General features: G+C 47.2%; 1 protein-coding gene across 1 annotated transcript in view; it reads left to right on the top strand.

Moving 5' to 3' along the window:
• Positions 1-22,077, top strand: part of LOC146867692 (calcium homeostasis modulator protein 3-like) — a 51,190-nt gene extending 29,113 nt beyond the window's left edge. Inside the window, exon 3 of the mRNA XM_085615034.1 lies at positions 20,807-22,077. Coding sequence (XP_085471160.1) covers positions 20,807-21,283 — 477 coding nt within the window. The 3' untranslated portion in view covers positions 21,284-22,077. The remainder of the gene's footprint in view (positions 1-20,806) is intronic.
• Positions 22,078-22,628: the final 551 nt, after the last annotated feature.

Here is a 22,628-nt window from a genome sequence, read left to right as displayed (position 1 = left end):
TCCACCCATCCTTCTATCCATCCAGTCTTCTGTTGCTCATCTTCTTTCTTGCTCTTCTGTTTTCATTTATTCATCCTTTCATCTCTGCATCCATATAACCTCCCCAGACACCCTTTTTTCCATCCATCCAGTTTTCTGTTGTTCCCCCTTTTTCTTGCTCTTTATCTATGCATCCATCTGTCTATCATTCACAAATCCATCTTTCCTTCTATGCATCCATCCATCATTCATCAATCCATCTTTTCTTCCTTTGCATCCATCCATACATCCTCCCTTCTGCCGCTCCTTTATCCATCCTTCCTTCTCTCCATAATTCATACTATCCATCCATCCATGTATTCACCCATCCAATCGTCTCTCCATTCTACTGTCAGTCCATCATCGCCTCTATCCATCCTCCTTGACATTTTTTCTCAGAATGTTCTTGTACAAAGACCATTGTGAAGTTGTGCTCCCAAAGTCCACATCAGCAGAAAAGGGCATAGAGACCAGCAACTTCGAGTTTATCCATCAGTCTCTCCTTCCACTAATCTTTATTATTATTAGTAAACTTTATTCGATTTGATTACCAAATCATAAAAGCATATAAATAACAAATCATTCATAAAATATCTCACAAGAATACATTTCACTAAAACAGGCTGTAAGATGATTACCACATACATGATTCAACCACTTAGACTAGGTATTGCGGGGGAATGACAAAAATACCTCAATACTTCAGTCCCCCCTCGTGATTCTTAGCTTTAGAGCAGCTCTTAAAAAGTTGACCACACAAAAAAGAGTAAAAACATCAGATGACAATTTTAAAAACAACAAAGCTATGCGTGCCTGCCTAAATCTAACTTTTCTTAATAGGCCCTTCAAAAAAATTGTTTTGGGGTAGGCGTAATACGGGCAGAGAAGGACTAAATGAAGGGTATCCTGTGGAGACCTATTGTTGCAGCCACAGGGCCCTCTCTCTTCTGAGTTTATAATAAAACCTGCCGGTACCGCCAATAAGTGATGAATAAAATTTGAACTGAAACGAGTAATTAAAAATCTATCATGTGCACTTGTCATTAATGTTAAATATGGTTCTATACCCTGAGTTGTGTTAACTAGAATATGATCTCTCACTGAATGTTTAACAGGTTCAGCGGCTTCACGTTGCGCCATGGCAAACTTTGAATACAGAACTTTGGTATCACTCTTATCCTTGGGTCTTATTGTATCCGGTTTGGTAAACAGATCTCCACGCCCTAGTTTAGTAAAAGAATCCCTAACATATTTTATCCAGGGGATTTTCATTATGTGGTCTAAGGAAAGAAAGTCCTGAATTACGAGCCTTGTCAGACCCGCCTCTACGTTTGTCCAAATCTTCAGCCAACATAGTAGGGGCTTAACTGACACCAGGTCTGAAATATATTTGACCCCCAGTTCTTCGTGAACGCTAAATGCCGGGGTACTATGAGGGACCTTCAGTAAACGCCTCAGGTATTTGTTCTCTTCCCTTTGCAAATTAGTAGTCTTGACGAATCCCCACACCTCACTTCCATACAGAACCTTGGCGCAACAAATTGAGTTAATACATTTAAGATCATACCCGGGGTCCAACATCCTAGCCTATGTGCACAATTTGCAATAGAACCTGTAGACCTGTTCAGGGCCAGGCACTTTTCCTCTAATAAATGTTTAAAATTCAAATGACCATCAAAAAACATGCCCAAATTTGCAAAGGCTGGGATTTTACCTAGGGTATATGAGCCTATGGTATAATTTTCTTGGCTTCTTCCCATTTCCATGACATATGATTTTGCGAGATTAGGGGACATATCCAGATTTTCCATAAACTTCACAAAACCATCAATTAAAAGAAGCAAACCATGTGGGGTGCGGGTGAGGAGCCCCGCATCATCTGCGTAAAGCAGAACCGGGGCTGCTCTTACACCCATTCTCGGCAGGTCTGCTTGGATGTCGCGCAAGGTGGCGTCTAGACCGTTAATATATAGGGTAAACAAAAACGGCACTAACATGCATCCTTGTCTGAACGCCCTTGAACACTTGAAATAATCCATAACCTTACCATCCTGTGTGTATCTAACAGCAGCTGTGGTATTGGAATGCAGCGATTGAAGAATATTTATTATTGCCGGGTCCACCCCGAGATCACCCATTATTGCCCACAGTTTACTGTGATTCACGCGGTCAAAGGCCGCAGCGAGGTCCATAAAGGCTAAGTATAATGCTGCAGGCTTAGCTACTGTATATTTTGCGGTGATGAGGTACAAGTTGAGGCATTGATCTACGGTGGATTTCCCCGGACGGAACCCTTATTGAGCATCCGTAATGATTTGTGTGGGCTCTGCCCATTCCATCAACCTGTTTAAAATCACCCGCCCCAGAACCTTCGCTGGGACATCTATCAGAGATATGGGTCGATAGCAGTGTGGGCTATCCCTGTCGCCTTTTTTTAAAATTGGCACAATAATGGCGGAAGACCAGGATGCTGGCATTGCTGAGCTTATTGCCGCATTTAGTACCCTAGTTAGAAGAGGGGCTCCGTATTACAACGAAAGAGGTCTGGTGGGATTCCATCTGGCCCGGTGCCTTGTTTCTCGTCAGGCCCTCGATTCCTAAACTTACTTCATCCAGGGAGAAGGTAACAGGGTCGATACTCAGTGATGCGGTTGGGGTCTGCAGCTCATCCCGACTGTGAGGGTGGTTATACAAGCCCTGAAAATGCTGCTGCCATTGTTCTGGCAGAATATTATTGCTTAGCCCTGGCTTATTCAGGTCCATGAAACAAGGGTTATTAATTACTCTCCAAAAGCGGGCGGAGTCCTACACCTCCGCCGCCTCCGTGAGCTCCTCCCAGGCGGCATTTTGTAAATGGCCCTTTTGTCCTTTGACAGCTAGTTTATAACTTAAACGGCAAGCAGCCACCCGCTCCCTGTCCCTTGGAATCTGCTTAAGTGCCACTTTTAACTCTCTTAGGGCCTGTGAACATTGGCTATCAAACCACCTAGGAGGGCCTTCAACAAGATATCCACCAAGTTTGCGGTATTCATAAAAACCTCTATTAATTCAGCCCCTTTCACTCCTAAATCTAAGCATTTCAATATTTCCTGGTAACCTCTATCAAATAGGGAAGTATTAAAAGCAACAGTATCAACCTGGGCCCATCTCTGCCTTCTGCCTTGGTCCGTCACGGCAATTGCCGAACCCCCTTCCTGTCTGTTTAATACTGGCAATTGGAACTGAGCAGCAAGCACTAGGATGAGTGGGTTATGATCACTAAACACACTGTGTTGTATATTACATTTTAATGCACCTCTTTTCAATAAAGGGAAGACAAAAATAAAATCAATGTACGAATGGTAAACTCTCCCTTTTCATTAACGATCATGTCCATCGTGTGGGTTAACTCATAGGAATATAAAAGACCAGTCAGTTCCCGTCCCACCTGGGAATGCTCCAGGTGAGGTCCCTTCCTTAATGAACAGAATGACCAATCACCATGTGCTGCCCTCAGGTGTGGGCACAAGTGACAGTTAAAATCGCCAACTAAAATCAATTGTGATTGAGCCAGCCCTTTCCCTTGTGTGTGCTCCAGCCGTGTATTTAGTTCATAGAGACTGCTCGCGCCCTGCGCATTTGGCATTACATTATAAACATTTATTAGAATTACCCTAAAGGTGTTATTCGAGAATTTTATTCCTTGGACGACATTTGAGTCCCAAGCCAGATTTTTCCAACTGCCCTGAATTCTCAAATCTATGAACATGATCAGGCCCCCCTTTGCTCTACCGGAGACTGATCTAACTGCAGGGCAAAAGAAGGTGTTATATCCTTCAATAAAAAAGTTTTTACCTGTCTCTGATGTTTCCTGAAGGCATATTATGTGGTACTGCCTCACGTAAGTGAGCCATTGCTCTTCCCCAAATTTACTAGATAGTCCAGCTATGTTCCACGAGATAATTTTTATGTCTCCCCCACTGCTCCCCACAATAATATCAGCAAGCCCAGTACTGCTCCGCAGGATGGCGGGCCTACCCACAAGATTTATCTCAGAGATATCAGATTCCCTGCACTCCACAGGGGATAGTAATGTTGTCCCCATATAGGACTCCACACTCCTCTCTGCTATGTCAGTGTTGGGCAAAAGGATATCACTGACTCTGCCCCCACCCTCCCTATGGTTTAGTCAGTCGATGTTCAAATACCTCAGTGGTGTAAATGCATTAGTTACCGCCACAGGCCTGCCGCCCCACCCAGTTCCCTGATCCTGTACTGCATAGCATTGTATAGGTTTAAGGCTGGGCACTGGTCTATAAAAAAAGCCCAAGGGCAGTGGTTTAAAGCTGGACTCTAAGGCGAATGAACCAGCTGAGTACGAGAGAATCCCACGCGCCAACTCAGGGTATCTAAACGTGACAATAATGCAGTCTTCTAAAAAAACTTTCCTTGATTTGCCAATCCAAGACACCCTCTTGGCCATAAGAATGTGCCGATGATCTTTAATGTTGAATCTAGCATACTTGCACATCCAGTACGCCACTTTATTAATTAACTGAACTGTGGACTCCTCTTGTGCGTTATTATGTCCTGGCACACCTGTCAGAACCACTGTGTATGGGCAACTTGCCGGTGGGAGGTCTATTACTGGGAGCTCAATGCTATAGGGGGCGACTGGCATATCTTCCCCTCTCATTTGTTGTTGGTGTGCACTATCCCCCTTCAAAGCATTGTGCTGATTCTCTAGTTGGACCTTCTCAGACCCTGCCTCCACTGCCCTTAGATCCCTTGCACCCAAGTTCCCAGATTGAGCCTTAGGGCGTGTTGCTACAGGGTTAAATTGAGGGATATGATTTACCATGTCATTTACCATGTCAGCTCGTTTGTGTAATCGGAGATCAGAGCCCGTTAAAGGTAATGAAGGTGGAATCCTTGTCATGTGTTTTCCCCCTTCCGGTGCCCCCTGAGCCACAGATGGTATAGCTAATGGTTGAACAGAATAATTACAACAACACCCCCCTGTATTAGATGTGTTAGATGATGTGCTATTTAACTCTTCAATCAACAAGAGTTTCTCCTCAATTGACCATAATTTACATAAGTAAGGGGTCCAGCAGCACAGACACCAATGTCTCAAGTCTTCTCCACTGAACATTATTGCAATCGAGAATCGGTGGGCTAGGGGATGAACCCTGTCGCATAGAATGCCCTGAAGACCCTTGTGCGCCTTCCGAGGCCGTGAAATCTTGATTTGGTCATTTGGAAGGTGGCTGCTTTAATCTGGGCTTCTGCCTTGGCCATTGGGGGCGCCACTCCTGGACCATTTTGCCGGCGGTTCGTTAATAACTGTTGGTATCGATCCCGTCCCACTCCCCCTTGGGATAACCCTTAGGTGCTTTTTAGATCTAGTTGCGACCTCTCTGTTCCCGGGTTCTGGTGCTGTTAATGTTTCAATTGAGGCCAGAGGTGCGAGAGGCACAATGGGCAAGACCTCTAGGGAGCGGGACACCTCCTGCACTGGCGTGGCACCACTTCCCGCCACAACTGTCCCCGTGGCTGAGGTATTTGCTGGGATGGGTGAGTCAGCATCTAGGGTCACCAACGCTGAGTCCACTTGCCCCCCCGGATCTGTCTGTAATTATTGGGTCATCATGCAGGCACACGGCAGCTGTGTGAGCGCCTGTAGGAGATTTAGCCCTGCTTATGCAACCTAATGGTGATCTTTTATGGGTCACGACAGTATCCAAAGAGAGTCTTTTCTCTGTTAGTTGTATTTCGTGTGTCAGCACCGACTCCGCCCGTGTCAGGAAGGCATCGAGGGACCCCACAAGACCCCCCCCCCCGAGGCTGTAAGAAAATCCTTTTGTTTAAGTCGTTTAGCCATTAGATACTAGTTAACAAGTCAGTTTATATTAATGAACAGTACCTTAGAAATGTGGATTCTATGCCCCTGCTCCGATGAAAGAGGGTGGGCTCGGACAAGCCTTTTTCGGGCTCTGGCGGGCATGGACGGGCCCGCCCATGCAGGTCCCACGCTGCCGGAGCCCTGGCCCCCTCTTATGCGCCTCCTGGCGCTCAGGAAATGCATTAGCGCCTCCTCTGGCGCAAAGAATGCTGGGTGCTGAAGTCCCCCTCGCTGTGCGGTGTGCGGGCTCTGGCAGGCAAAAACAAACGTTCAACATGGGCCTTCCACTAATCTCTCATTTCTTCTCTGCATCACAAATCCATTTTTCTTCCTGCTCATCCATCCATCCTCCATTCTGTCTCTCCACTATCCACCCTTTCTTATTTATCCTTACTTATCTCCAAAAACCTTCCTTCCTTCCCTCCACCCATACATCAATCCATTTATCCATCCACCCACCCATCTCTCTATTCTCCTGTCCATCCATCACCCCCTTCCTTTTTTGCTCTCTGGTTCCATTTGTTCTCATACCCTGCACCCATTCGAACGATTCTCTTTACTAGTTTCTTTTGGAGATCAAAGTCTCTGCTAAAATCAAAGGAAGCATGAATAACAATTCATACGTATTATGTTATATAGACTACCCAGTGGCACTCACCCTGCTCAAGCTGCTAAAATGGGGGTTAGTCATGCCCCTGCCTGTTACTAAACCTTTCCCCCACCTATTTGTGCAGAATACTAAATCTGGTGGTAATACCAAGCAGAAAAGATTTTACTGCTCCAGTCCTCAAGGTTTTATAGAAGTTTCTACAGGTCCATGCCGTTGTAAAAATATGAGGTATTCACCTGGTGTATTATTACGGCATTGCCCTGAGTTTGACACATCAGAATTGTGATAATATTACCTCCTTGTCCAATTTCCTGGATGCAGTCCTTACGCTTGAGATACTTCTTTCCGACAGAACCAGTTCCCTAGCTGAAGCCTAAAAAGTTCCTTCAAGATGGCCCCTGTTACCCAGGAGCCACCACAAAAGGGAGGAACCAATGATGCACTTCTATACCACGTAAAAGCCAAAAAAAAATATCAAACTGGAAATAATAATCCGCCATGCCGGGGCAGGAGGGCATGACTCAGGACTGCATTAAGGAAGACTAGGACTCGGAGAAATGAAGATTACCACTAAGTAACCAGGGTATTGGGGGGCATGGACAAGATGGCGACCTGAGCGGACGCTACCTAGAGAGCTCCACAGCCCACCCGTCTAACAATCCTCAATAATCCTGCCCATCGAGCCCTTAAAACACTACGGGGCGCATGCATCAAGGTAGGCTTTTGCGATACCTTAATTGCGATTATTAACCCCTTCGCTGCTAGGCCTTTTCCCCCACTGAGTTAAGCCTTTTTTTGGCTATTTGGGGTAGTTTGTGCTTAGTCCCCTGTAACTTTTTGACCACATAAGGTATCCACGCCAAATCTGCGTCCTTTTCTTCCAACATCATGGGGATTTAAAGGTACCCAGGGTTTGTGGATTCCCCTGGAGGGGACCCAGATATTAGCCAAAATACAGCTAAATTTTGTTTTTGGGGGGGAAAATGGGAAAAAGGGCTACAGATGAAAGTGTCTGGTTTTTCCCCTGCAAATGGTATCAACAAAGGGGTTGTGGTGCTGAAATCACCATCTTCCCAGCTTTCAGGGACAAGCAGACATATGTCAGAAAACCAAAATTTCTTACACAGTTTGGCATTTTTCTGGGACATAGACTATTTTTGCTATTTTTGTGCTTTCAACGTCCTTCCAGTTAATGGTAGAAATGGGTATGAAAGCAATAAAGGATCCTGGAAAGCTATACATTTTAAAAAGTAGACAAAATTCTGAATTCAGCAAGGGGTCATTTGTGTAGATCCTTGAAGTTTTCTTTATAAAAACTAACAGTTGAATATAGGAAAAATTGAAAAATTGTTAAAAATAACAGCCATTTGTGTCAACGTTTTCACCTGTAACTTTTTCTAATTATGACAGCTGTTTGAAATCAATACACCATTACATCTGCTGGACCTTTCTGCTTGTGGGGATATATAGGACTTGCAGGTTCACCAAGAACCCGACAAACCCAGAGCCAATAACTGAGCAGCATCTTGCAATGGTTTTTTATTATATACCGGGTATACAGCAATTAATTTGGGAAAATATATACATGGAAAAATCGGTATGAAAGACACCTATCTATTTCTGAAATTGGAACAAAATATAGAGTTTAGAAACAGTAGATATTTGCACATTTCCAAAATTGTGAGAACCCATACTAGCATAAGAATTATAGGTCATTTTTCAAAATGACTTCTTTTTATACATTGTCTTTCATTTGGAAGGCAGAAATGCATCAAAAGTCAATAGGTAATAACAGTTGCTCTACAATTCTGTGTTACCCTAAGTCTCCCGATAAAAATGGTACCTCACTTGTGTGGGTAGGCCTAGTGCCCGTGACAGGAAACGACTCAAAACGCAATGTGGACACACTTTATTTTTACAGTGAAAACTGACCCTTTTTTATAAAGTGCCTAGCTGTAGATTTTGAACCCTAGCTCTGTCGAAACCTAGGGAAACCTAGCAAACCTATACATTTTTGAAAACTAGACAACCAGGGGAATCCAGGATGGGGTGACTTGAATGGCTCTCACCAGGTTCTATTACCCAGAATCCCTTGCAAACCTAAAAATGTATTTAAAAAAACACATTTTCCTCACATTTCTGTGGTGGAAAGTTCTGGAATCTGCATGGATCCACAAAATTCCACCCACCCTGCGTCCCCCAAAGTCTTCCAAGAAAAATGGTACCTCACTTGTGTGGGTAGGCCTAGTGTCTGCGACAGGAAACGGCCCAAAACGCAATGTGGACACACCACATTTTCACAGTGAAAACGGGCCCTCTTTTTGCAAAGTGCCTAGCTGTAGATTTTGAACCCTAACTCTGCCAGCACCTAGGGAAACCTAGCAAACCTATACATTTTTTAAAACTAGACACCCAGGGAAAACCAGTATGGGGTGCCTTGACTGGCTCTCACCAGGTTCTGTTACCCAGGATCCCTTGCAAACCTCAAAATGTGTCCATAAAAACACATTTTCCTCAAATTTTTACGATGGAAAGTTCTGGAATCTGCGTGGATCCACAAAATTCCACCCACCCCGCATTTCCCCAAGTCTCCTGAGAAAAATGGTACCTCACTTGTGTGGGTAGGCCTAGTGCCCGCGACAGGAAACGGCCCAAAACGCAATATGGACACACCACATTTTCACAGTGAAAACGGACCCTTTTGTTTGCAAAGTGCCTAGCTGTAGATTTTGAACCCTAGCTCTGCCGGCACCTAGGGAAATATAGCAGACCTATACATTTTTTTAAACTAGACACCCAGGGGAATCCCGGATGGGATGACTTGTCTGGCTCTCACCAGGTTCTGTTACCCAGAAACCCTTGCAAACCTCAAAATCTGTCAAACAAAACACATTTTCCTCACATTTCTGTGGTGGAAAGTTGTGGAATCTGTGTGGATCCACAAAATTCCACACTCCCCGCATTCCCCAAAGTCTTCAGAGAAAAATGGTACCTCACTTGTGTGGGTAGTCCTAGTGCCCGCGTCAGGAAACGGCCCAAAAAGCAATGTGGACACACCACATTTGCACAGTGAAAACTGACCCTTTTTTTGCAAAGTGCCTAGCTGTAGATTTTGAACCCTAGCTCTCCCGGCACCTAGGGAAACCTAGCAAACCTATACATTTTTGAAAATTAGACACCCAGGGAAATTCAGGATGGGGTGACTTGTCTGGCTCTCACCAGGTTCTGTTACCCAGAATCCCTTGTAAGCCTCAAAATTTGGCAAAAAAAACCATATTTTCCTCAGATTTCTGTGGTGGAAAGTTCTGGAATCTGTGTGGATTCACAAAATTCCACACACCCCGCATTCTCCAAAGTCTTCTGAGAAAAATGGTACCTCACTTGCGTGGGTGGGTCAAGTACCCGCGACAGGCAAGAGGCCAAAACCTACTGAGGGAACATCAAAATTACCTATCACAAAACAACCTGGTTTTGCAAGGGTGGGTCCAATGAGATTTTGGCCCCGGGCTCGGCGGCCATCTAAGGAAACCTACCAAACCCACACATTTTTGAAAACTAGACACCCTGGGAGTCCAGCAAAGTATGGCTTGCATGGGTCCCCCAACATTTCCCTACTGTGAATCCCCAGCAAACCTCAAATTTAGCTGACAAAAATAACTTTTTTCTCCAATTTCTGTGTGGGAAAGTTCTGGAATATGCGTAGATCCACAAATTTCCTACCACCCAACGTTCCCCCGGGTCTCCCAATACAAATGGTACCTCACTTGCGTGGGTGGGACAAGTACCCGCGACAGGCAAGGGTCGGAAAACTATTGAGGCGACATCAAAATTACCTATCACAAAACAACCTGGTTTTGCAAGGGGGGTCACATGAATTTTTGGCCCCGGGCTCTGCGGTCATCTTGGTAAACTACTAGGCCTGGGCGGTAAATTTCGTTCTGCTCTCGGAATTTGTGATATTTTGACATTTTTGCGTTCTGCGGAGAGCGCGAAATCTCAAAAGTTTTGCAATCTGCCGGCGAAACGGAAGGATTTTTCTTGTTCGCGCTTTAAAAATGTGCTTTCGCGCGCGCCGTCGCGACTTATCGGGTCCCTGCGTTCGCCGACGAGTTTTCCTATCCGTTCGCGCGCGCCACGAGATGTTGGATTGTTAGTAGCCGGTCGCACTATCCCGCGAGAGTTTGCGACCGCGAACACGTCATTGCGATCGCGAACACGTCATTCGACCCGGAACAGGAAATAAGCATCGCAAGCAAGATGGCCGCACCCATTAGCGACCGCATGGGCAAGTTGGAGATATATTTCCCCACGAGCACGCAAAAACACATCGCGAACAGGCGGGAAAAGCAATCTCCGCATCTTCGTGAAACTTCTGCATGCTCGCGGAGATTTTGCGCAATTTCGCGATAATTTGCAAAAGTCAATTTCGCAAATTCCGCCCACTCTTAGAAACTACCAAACCCACACATTTCTGAAAACTAGACACCCCGGGGGAGTCCAGCGAGGTATGGCTTGCGTGGATCCCCGGACGTTTTCCTACCCAGAAGGCCCTGCAAACCTCAAATTTAGCTGAAAAAAACAAATTTTCCACATATTTATGGGTGGAATCACTGAGCCGGCAAAAATGTTCTACCCCATAGCGTTCCCCTTAATATGATACCTTACTTGTGTGGGTGGGGCAAGGGCCTGTGACTGAGAAGAGCCCAAAACATAGGGATTAAGGGTATAGCACCGGGAATTCTAAGCGCTACATTTTTTAAAAATCTATTTTTAGCCAATTCTGCATTGGACATGCACACAAGTGAGGTATCATTTTACTCGGGACACTAAGGAGAACGCAGTGGGGTAGGCGATAAAAAAAAAACCCTGGTTTCTAATGGGCTTTTTGCCCCCCGGGGGAATTTCACTTGGGGTGGGGGCTTTGTCATGTCCATTTTGGACAGCCCCCACCCCAGCATCAATAAAAAAAAATCCCTGGTTTCTAGTGGGCTTTCTGCCCCCCGGGGGGAAGATTATGGGATACTGCCCCATATGCCCCCTGGGGGGGCAGAAAGACTGACATTTCTCTAGGGGGGGCATTGCCATGCCCTTATTGGGCAGCCCCCACCCCAACGTCAATATAAAAAAAAATCCCTGGTTTCCAGGGGGCTACTTCCCCCATCTGCCCCCCAGGGGGGCCGAAAGACTCTTGTTCCCAAGAAAATATGGGGGGAGTAAAGGCCCTTGCCCAATGGGCCGCTCCCCCCTCCCTGGTACTAGTGGGTGGATCCCTGCTTGGGGATCACCCTCCTGGGGAGATTCTCCCCTTTCCAACGATACCTCTCCCAAGTGCTTCGGTGCTTGGGGGGCTGAGATAGCTCCACGAGCACTGAAACACTAAAACTGAAACTAAGTTTTTAATCTGATGATGAAAGCGCGCCATACGCACGATCGTCATTAGATTGAAAACCAGGGAAGGGCCTCGGGAGGTTGGGGAAGCTCTTCCCCACCTCCTGAGGCCCCCCAAAAAATTGAAATCCCTCTGCTGTTTGCAGCAGAGGGATTTCGTGCCCCTGTCCTCATGATGGAATCGCAATTAAATAATCACAAAATCCTATGCATGTAGGAATCGCTAAAGAAATAGCGATTCCTAAACGTTCCTTAATTGCGACTCGCAATTTACGAGTCGCAATTAAGGAATGGCTTCCCATTCATTCCTACGGGCCTACCCAATAGGTACTCGCAAATTGCGCATGCAATTTCAAGGGTGCCAGGGTGCCAAAAGGACACCCTGTTGCACCCCATAAATTGTAATGTTTACACATGTTGCGCACACACATGCCCCAAAGGCATGTGTGTGTAACCAGGAACTTTAAAAAATGCACTTTAATGCATTTTTCAAAGTTTTTGCAAATTACCATCAAGTTCAAATTGATGGTAATTTGCGACCCCTATTTGCGAAATCGCTATTTGCGATTTCATCATCAATTACATTCAGGGAATCGCAATTTGCGATTCCCTTAATGCAATCACAATTAAATAATCGCTATTTTTGCAATTTCTCAAAATGCAATTTTGCATTTGGGATGATGCATCCCAAATGCAAAAATACTGGTCGCAAAGGGGCAGATTCTGCGAATCTGCCTGTTTGCGAGCGTTTTTTCGCTTGATGCATGTGGCCCTACATCAATACCCTACGTTGCAGCGGAGGTCTGGAGCCCCAAAAAACAGGGCTGTGAACGTCCTTGTTGCCCTGAGGTCAGATTGAGCCAGCTGGGCCTACACTGCCTCGATGTGGATTTAGCCGTGAGGGCCCCGAGGTGGCAGGGGTGCCTGGTGTGCCCGCCGAAATACTGAGGTGGCTGTCGATGCCCTGCCCGTCGAGGACTACCAGAAACAAAGACTGGAAGACCTGCATGTGACCCCCCCGGCCCTGGAGTGTGCCCTGGTGAAGAGTGGGGGCAGCGCTGAGGGCGGGCCTGACATAGTAGACGAAGCCTGGGCCTGGCGTGATCGGCGAGTGGAGAGGTCGCGGACAGGAGGCGTCACCCCACCTGCTTTGCCGCGAGGCGGATACTAGCGACTGCTGACAGTGAGAGGTGAGGCCGGGCCTTCTGGACTGAGCAGTGAGCCCTGAAGGAGACGGTGGCTGTGCCTGCGGCGCTGTTGCTGTGCTGGTGTCCGCGCATACAGGGAAGCAGGCCGTGCTGAGGAGCTGGGCCCGAGGTGCCCTGCGATCCCGGAGTTTGCGGAGTGCGAGAAATAGGCACCCCGTCCTTCGAATAACTGTGTAGTGGCACAGGGCTGGAGCTCCTGTGTGTGTAGATGGCACCTAGACCGGCCACCCACTCCTGGAAGCCTGAGGTGAGGAGTCTTGACCAAAGGCAGTAGGCGGACTGTGGTGGCTGTCCCTGGAGTTGAAGGGAACCCCACCCTCGAAGTGACTCTGTAGTTTTTTGTCGGTTGTGGACCCCCCGTGAGCAGAATTGCTGGGGACGTAAATAAAGGGCAACAATTAAAAATGTAAAATAAAAATAAAAGGAACTACATTAGAGGACTGGGCGAGCTACAATAGAGGGATTCACTCTTGCCTTCCCTATAGTGCTGAGGCTCACGGACGTGGGCAGTGCAAACCCCCTCGGCATCCAACTAGAAAGGCACCGGGGATCTATAGAAGAAGCAGCAGTGATTAATTAAGGGTGCGGAGAAAGCTGTGAAGAGAAGGCAACCCCAGGTCCTGCTCACCCCCCCCTGTGGGAGCTGCGATGCGCTTCCCTGACCACCGTACAAACAAGCGGGGTGGTGGACTGCGCAATGGGTAGACCTCAAAGAACAGCCCAACAGTTGAAAATGGATCATTACTCAGCTCAGGGGGTGCCCCTTAAGCCAGACCTGCCACGAATGGACTTGGCGGGGGAGCGGCGCTGTCGGACCCCACTGGGCTCAGATACTCGCAGCGATCGAGGCATCCAGCGTAACAGTCCAGGCAAAAATAGATGCAGTCTCGCTGGACGTTGGACTGTTGTGTGCTGACCTCTGCACTGTTGCGGACCACTCACTGGCCACAGTACAGACCATTGGTGAGCTGCAGTGCAGAAAAAAGTCATCACACTAAAGGCAACACTAACTGAACTCTCACACAAGACAATAGCCCTGGAATGCCGGGCTGAGGATGCAGAGGGGAGCTCCCGCAGAGGTAATCTGCGCTTTGTAGGCTTTCCGTAGGGAGTTGAAGGGTAAGAGCCAGAACTTTTCCTGGAAAGGTGGATCAAGGAGGTATACCCCACAGATGAACTCTCCTCCATCTTTATTGTAGAGCGGGCGCACTGGACGCTTATGGCGGCGCTGCCGCCGGGGGCCCAACCCAGGACACTAATAGCCAAGATCTTAACTTTCAGAGACCGGGATTGTATTCTTAAAGCAGCTAGGTGTGATGGTGACCCTGCCTTCGGGAACCAAAAAATCTGCATGTTCCCAGATTACACTCACCTGGTTCAGCAGCAGAGAGCGTCCTTTATTAGGGTGAAACAAAAGTTGCGTGCCAGGAACCTCCATTACATGCTCCTGTATCCAGCAAAGCTAAAGGTTCTCCCCGGAGGCGGTCTGGGACTGGTTGGAGGTCCACGGAGGTAAGAGGACACTGCCTAGAGGGAGAGAGGAGGGGAGACCCCCAACTAATTCCAAGAGGAGCAAGGGCAATAGCCGACATCCAAAGTCCAGGTAGACCCCCAGATCGACATAAAGAGTAGTAGTCCGAGGGGACGGATCCCTGGATTTGGAACAAACTGATTCTGGTGGTGAGGGCAGGTGGTCTCCCAGAATAGATCAAGCATCACAACAGGCGGAACGAGAGGCTGCCAGACCACTGGTGGAGTAGGTGACGGCCACAGGCTCTGAGGCGCGCATGGGAGATATCGTCGAGGACACTCCACAGTTGGGAGGCTCCTGAGAGGCTAGTGGGCAGAGGCGACAGATGTGAGAGAACGGATTTAACAAAATGGTTTGCAGGAGCCACACCATAGATAATGGCATCCTTGCTGGACAATAAACTGGGTGGTAGTGGAGTTAGTCCCCTCCACCCTCCAGCTGGATGAAGGGACTCAGATGGGCATCAGTATCGGGCGGGCGGAGAAGAGTACCCTCCTCTTCTTTCTATTTTCCTTTCAACTCTCTTTTACACTGATGTATCTCACTTTGTCTTCTGATGTCTATCCTTTTCTAGTCCTATTTCTTAATCGGTCTATCATGTATTTCTGAATGTTAGGAGGTGTAAGTGGGTAGGGTGGATAGTGCAAAGAGTGGGTGTGTGTGATTTCCATGGTCAGGAGGGCACTGCTGACGGACACATAGCAAGTCTGAGAAGTCCGCTATCCCTGGCCTGGCAGAAGATACTTATTGAATGACTGAACGAGGAGCGCGTGTAGGTAGATTATGAGGTATGAAGTGTATGAGGAGTGGAAGTGTGTTACTGTTTTCTTATGGAGCTTTGACGTCAGAACAGATGATGTATGCTTGCTCATAATGTTCAAGGGTAGGGATGGGAGGTTTGGGGTTACATGGGGAAGTCCGCTTTGTTATTATTGTGTCTACCCGGGCCGTGGAATGTTCAAATTGTTCAGTTCAAGGGCCTCACCAGCAGCGATTGTGCAGCACATACGTAAAATAGATAAGACAGACATGAGTTGGAGGATATGGGACAATACAAAATTATAACATGGAATGTGAGGGGGTTAAACTCATTTGTAAAGCGTTACAGAGTACAAACATATCTGTGGCAGCAGGGCATTCAGATTGCCATGCTACAAGAGATACACCTGCTTGACACAGAGACACAGAAACTCCATAGAAAATGGAGAGGGCAGCTGTTCGCATCTACCTACTCTGCCTATGCTAGGGGGGGTGGCCATATGGGTAGCACCACAGGACCCGTTCAAATTACGTAATTACGAGGCGGATGTAGAGGGCAGATATGTCATAGTACACAGTGTGCTTGATGGTATTGAGGTGTTCCTGGTGAATATCTATGCCCCAAACATAGATGACAGGGATTTCTTCAGAGATATAGAAACTCTGCTTCTCCCGTACATTGGGACGCCATTGATATGGGCGGGGGACTTCAATTGTGTGCTTGATGGCCTATTGGATATGTACCCGACGAAACAGTACACCAAACCGCATATGACAAATGCCTTGGGTGAGGTGATGAGCAGGCTCCACTGTGTGGACATTTGGCGTGACACGCATGTAGGCAAACGAGGTAATACTTGTTACACCCCTGCCCGTGAGGCATATAGTAGACTTGACCGTTTCCTGCTCTCCCGAGAGGCGTGTGGTGTGGTTTTGAAGACCGAAGTGTTGGGCCGATTTTTGTCGGACCATGCTCCGGTGTTGCTTGAGTGGGGACCTAAGAGATCAGGCTGAGGATTCCATTGTGGCGATTACAATCAGCCATGCTACGCCACCCGGTATTCAGAGAAGATCTCAGAGAGGTCATTGCGGGTTACTTCGCCACAAACTGGTCAACTACTGCGACCAGGAGTACAGAGTGGGATGCTTTCAAAGTGGTCACTAGAGGGGACTGCTTATCCAGAGTGGGAAGCACCAGAAGGCGACTAGAGTTGGAATTGACAGAGGCAGAGGATGGCTTGGCCAGGATTCAGCCCGGTCCGGCGGGAATATCAACAAATACTACATAGGGAGGGTGACAGATCTGGACGACTATTGGCATGGTTGTTAAAGCGAGAGTGCCCATCCCCGTTGATATTAACATTGCATAGCCCAGATGGAGCTACGGCCACCACACAGACTGGTGTCAACACTGTACTATTTAATCATCTAACTGAAATTTACTGTGAGGTCCCGGGTGTTGAGATCCCAGTAGAGGGGGGGGTACCTCCCGGATGTCCCCCTCTCACTTCTCACACAAGTACAGAGGAAGGAATTAGAGGTGGTGCTTCTACTGGGGGAATTGCAAAAAGTATTACAGGGTATAGCTCGCTTTAAGTCCATGGGCCCGCATGGGCTCCCAGTGGAATTTTATCACATATATGCAGATATTCTGCTCCCACGCTTGCTGGAAACTTTACAGGACGCAAAAAAGGCTAGATGCCTGCCGCAATCTATGAGGGAGCAAGTTGGGTAGGAACTCTGAGGATCTGGCTGCGTACAGACCTTTGTTTTAGTTGGGAGTAGATGCCAAATTACTAGCTACGGTCTTGGCCACTAGATTGAGAAAAGTAGTGACCTCATTGGTGCATGAAGATCGGTGTGGGTTCATACCTGGGAGAGGAACGCATATGAACTTATGGAGGCTGTCTCATGTCCTCCATTCGGTGGCCGATAGGGAACAACACACAGTGGTGGTCGCTTTTGACATCGAAAAGGCCTTCGATATGCTGCGGTGGCAATATCTTAGGGAGGTATTACAAAGAATGGGTTTTGGCGGGGAATACGTCACATGGATTAAACTGCTCTACTACCAACTGAGAGCTCGAGTGGGAAATGGGAGCCAAGTATCCGAGACTATACGGATTGAAAGGGGCATGCAATAGGGATGCCCACTATCCTCACTTCTTTTCACACTAGCAATGGAATCCTTAGCAGTGAGACTGCAGAGGGATATGGCGCCGGGGTGTATAGTGGTTATACAGCCGAACACACGTGGTCTCTCTGTACGCTGATGACGCTCTCCTGTATATTAGACAGCCAGAAGAGGCGATTCCGGCACTTTTGGGGGTGTTGAACCCTTTTGGTGCGGTCTCTGGCCTCCAAATAAATCACCAGAAAACAATTATATTCCCGCTGGGAGCCCTTGCACGAGGACCCCCCAGAACCTTCCTGAAGTAGAACTGGACTGGGATCACAATCATTTTAGATACCTGGGTATTCAGGTAGTGCACCAGCCAGAAGCTCAGTTCGACCTCAATATGTTCTCTTAGGACTCAAAGCGTCAATACAATTCTGGAACAAGTCAGGGAGAGAGTGGCTCTGTCAAAAATGGGGGTGCTGCCCTGCTGCCTATATGTCCTGCAGGAACTCCTTCTGTAGAATCCCCAAATCCACATTTGATGTACTAAACAGCCTTCTGATCTCGCTGGTGTGGGCTGGGGGTCGCAGTAGAGTCAAGCTAAAAACACTCAAGCTGGATATGAACACGGGAGTCCTTGGATTGCCTGATCTCAGGTTATACTATATAGCAGGTTTACTGCAATATGCTGCACAGTGGTGCATGGAGGAACGCACGGTAGACAAAGAGTAATTGGGAGACTGGAATCGGAGGTCACAATTGCAGAGGTTTCTTATGATGGGATCGAGGGTCCCAAAAGACTGTCCTCACATAGTGCGGCGAGTTGCGGAAGCCTGGGAGCAGATTGTCACACTAGTCCTTCGCAAGGCGCAATATGCTGGGGCGTTGCCTCTTTGGTGGTTACACGGATTTCATAGTATCCAGGCGACCATGGATATCTCAAAGTGGTACGAGGGAGGGTGCGAACGGGCTGGGGATTTATATCAGAATGAAGCCTATCTGACCTTTGAGGAGGGACAAAACTGGTCCCAGGTTCCAGCAGGGCACTTCCTGCAGTACGCAAAGGTTTTGCGTACGGTCCGGGAGATATGGACCACATTTCCGGAAGAGCCGCAGGAGTCACACACACTAGTGACACCGCTGGATTAACCCCCGGCAGAGACCTCCGCTTCACCTGCGGAGTGTGCAGAGATTTGCCTTCTCTGCGTTCCGCGGAGAACGAAAATCTCTGCACACTCCGCAGCAGAGCGGAGTTGGCAAGCCCCCGCCTTCACCTCCACTATTAACAAGTAAGTAAACATTAATTAAAAATACATTTCAAACCACTTACCTCTGTACTGCAGCGTCCCCGTGCTGCAGTCCTTCTCTTCCTCGCCGTATCGGTAATCCTGGTGAAAACTGCGCATGCGCGAAATGCGCATGCACAGGCGTGCGCGCATGAGCAGTTTTCAACAGGATTACCGATACGGCGAGGAAGAGGAGGACTGCAGCCCGGGGACACCGCAGTACAGAGGTAAGTGGTTTTAAATGTTTTTTTAATTCATGTTTACTTACTAGTTAATAGGAGGGGTTGAGGCGGGTGGCTTAGCGGAGGTCCACGGAGTTCCACGGAGTTTGTTTGCAACTCCGTGGACCTCCGCGTAGCCTCGCTACACCCACCACACCCAGGGTTACGCTGGATCTGGGCTCTGGCAGAGGCCTGATCTCGCGCATATACAAGGCGTTAAAGGAAGACTGTGTGGCTGACTTATCAGCTGCCAGGGGGAAATGGGATGAGGCCTTACCTATTCCATTGACAGATAGAGAATGGCAAAGAGCCCTAGCACAGGTGACTGAAGCGACAAGAAACGCTAGGTTTAAGCTCATCCTATTCCATTACTTGCATCGCACATATTTAACCCCGCAGCATTGAGCGTGGTTTATTCCAGGGTCTATGTCCTCCTGTCCAAGATTCTGCATAGACGCTTCCACGTTTTCACATATGCCATGTTTTCACAGGCTGCAGTGTTTGGGATGTTTACACCTGTGTCTTTCTTTGAAAAGTAAAAGAAGATTTGCAAAAACAACAGTGGATTGGATTTGGTTCTCTACTAAGCTACTGATCCACTCTAGACGAGTTGGACTTTCTATGTGACAGAACAGAGTGAGCTTGTTTGCTTGTTCGCTTTGATACATTTTCACATATGACCTGGAACTGCATACGCTTACAATTATACTGGAATGAGGTTGTACAGACTCTTCGCACTGCAACAGCAGTGCGTTTAGAAGTTTCCATAAAACAGTGTTTGCTGGGCATTCTCCCAGCACCAAAAAACGGGTCACGGATGCGGCATAGGTTCTTGATGATAGGCCTGGTTCTGGCAAAGAGACGGATCGCGATACATTGGATCCTCCCTGTGCCCCCCCACGCTGAACAAATGGAAAGATGATGTGCGTGAGTGGGGTGTGGTAGAAGAATGTCGCCTTAGGGCAGTAAGAGTGGATGAAAATGCCGAGAGCGATTTAATGGAATGGGGACAAATGCTAACAGAAGTGTCTGTGATAACAACCCAGGGCAATGATGAAGCTACATCCACGCAGCCATTCACCCACACCTCGCAGGTACCCACCACAGAAAATAACAATTACCCTCTCACACGCACCTTAAATTAGTTACGCCAGCCGATCTGAACACTCACATAATGAGTAAATAGTGTTGCTGACCGCTGCCCGGGGGGGGGGGGGGGGGGGAATCACGAAAAAACTCAAAGGGCATTGCAAATATATTGTTTATTCACTATGTGAGTGGAGAAAGCAGTACATCAACATGTGGATGCCACAATGTAAATATGTATATGACAAAGGTACATGATGTGATGTGGTGCAATGCTATCAATAAAAACAGTTTAAAAAAAAATAAAAAGTAACCAGGTCATTATTTTCACTGCTTCGAGCTGTGAAAACTAGGGACAATGTGGCCTTTCCCCGTGCAAATTTCACCAGATTTTATAAGGTGAAAATTATTGAGGGGAAAAAAACCTGATGGTGCATTATTTAGCTCAAAATTCTAATGTGGGTGCAAAAATGTAGAATCCCACTGGATTTGGAAAGACCCCCGAGATTATTCACCAAACCTGTGTCCTTTCCATGCGGTAACAACTTCTTTTCCCCCTTAGATGCTTTTTAGACAACTTCCACTATTCTTCACAGGCCACACCCATAGTAGAAGTCATTTGTTCTGCCTCAGAGTCAGAACCCTTCAAACCCCTTTAACCACCTTCCTTTTGTTTATATTTCTCTGTCCGTCTAGGCTCTTGGCTGGAGTATTTTGTTGTTCCTGATTGTGCTGGCCTTCCTAGCTCGGTCCCTCAAGCCCTGCTTCAACCAGACCGCCTTCCTGCAAACCCGTTACTGGAGCAACTACATTGACCTGGAGCAGAAGGTTTTCGACGAGACCTGTTGTGAGCACGCAAGGGGATTTGCACACAAGTGCATCGTTTATTTCTTTGAGAGTATGCAGAACGAGATGAGGTTAAGGAATTTTAAAACCAAGGTGCCGGAAGAGGAAGAGGAGGAAGAGGATCAGATTCGCGGGATCACCGACCTCGACCAGATGAACTGTCTCCTGAAAACCTGGTACGAAGATAAACCCCCTCTTGACATCAGTTCAGCTGCCAGGCGACCACACTGCAGGTCAACGGAATCAATGTGCCTAGGGGGGTACAGCGAGTGTAATGGGTGGCACTTTTCACAAGAGTCAAGGAAAGCCAAGCACACAGATGTTTAAAACTTACAAGTCAAAATACAATGGTCCATGTGTAGGTTTTTTAGAAAATTAGGAGGCTCATTTAGAGTTTGGCGGATGGGGTATTCTGTCATAAACATGATGGTGGATGTACCATGTTACAACTCAGGTCAATACAGCCTGTGGAACTTGTAATATGGCAGAAGGGATAGCCCTCATAGTAACCCAGCCACAAAATTCTAAGGCCTTAAGTGACAAGCATATTTTTAGGAGAAAATGATACATTGAAAACATCAATTTTGTTTTGGGATCCATCTGAGTAATGTGCTTCGCCTCATGCAAGTTGATGCATTTTTAATGCATGAATTAATCAAAACTTTTTTTAAATTAATTGAGTCAATACATCAGACAGATTGTGGAGGTGCAAGGTTGCAGAAGATTAGAATAAGGAGAAAATAAATTTGGATGGCGGGCATGCCCAGAGCAGGAGATAGAAGTAGTTGCCAAAGTAGTGATGCAGTTAAAATCCATCAGTGCAAGATCGGCTCTTGCAAAGTTGGATATCACTGGCCCCACATTGGCCATGCCTGCAGTGTTGTCACCAGATTGGGGCCAACGGGGTCCCCATGCCCCAGCTCCATTCCTTCTGGCCCCTCCGTCTGCTCCATCATTACTTCTAATAATAAAAACAAAGACCCTTCAAACCTTATGCTCCATCATCAGTTCTAGTAAGGTAAGAGACCACAAAAGAAAATCAAAAAACTGTACTATAGCTGGCTGTGAAGCCTGAAGGAAAAGGTAGGGCTCTAGGAGAAGAAACAAAAACCAAGATGTGAAGAAAACAGAAACTGTGGAGAGGAAAAGATTTTGAGGCATGATAGAAAATAAAAAAGTAAAATGGAAAATAATGTGAACATGAAAGGGGGAATGATTAAGCAATTTGGAAGAAAGGGACACACACTCACACAAATACACACACATATACACAGTCTTCGTGTTTGCCCATAATTGGTGGCCTCACCAGTTGTATATGTGGTCCTCTGTGTTCCACCCTAAAAATTATGCCTAAAGACCGGAGGAGAAAAAAAGTGTAGGAGCCTCAAATGAGCACGAGAGAGTTGTGAGTGCCTTGGTGTCCATCTCAGGTAGTGTTCTGTATTGTTGTTGTCTTCCATAGGCGCCTCATTCCCATATGCGGACCAAAGCGGAGAGGATGTGGTCCGTCGGTTAGACTGCCGACTTTGGTGCTGGAAACCAGGGTTCGAGCCTCGGGTTCACGTCCACACCCTGTGATTCTGGACAAATCCCATAATTTCCCCGTGCCTGAATGTGTAATTAAAATACAGTGTTTGTGTAAAGCGCTCCAATACCTTCGGGTCGAGTTCGC

The sequence above is a fragment of the Triturus cristatus genome, chromosome 1_2 (assembly GCF_964204655.1).
Source record: "Triturus cristatus chromosome 1_2, aTriCri1.1, whole genome shotgun sequence".
Taxonomy (NCBI): domain Eukaryota; kingdom Metazoa; phylum Chordata; class Amphibia; order Caudata; family Salamandridae; genus Triturus; species Triturus cristatus.
Note: the sequence above shows the minus strand (reverse complement) of the source record. Positions and strands in the feature narration are given on the sequence as shown.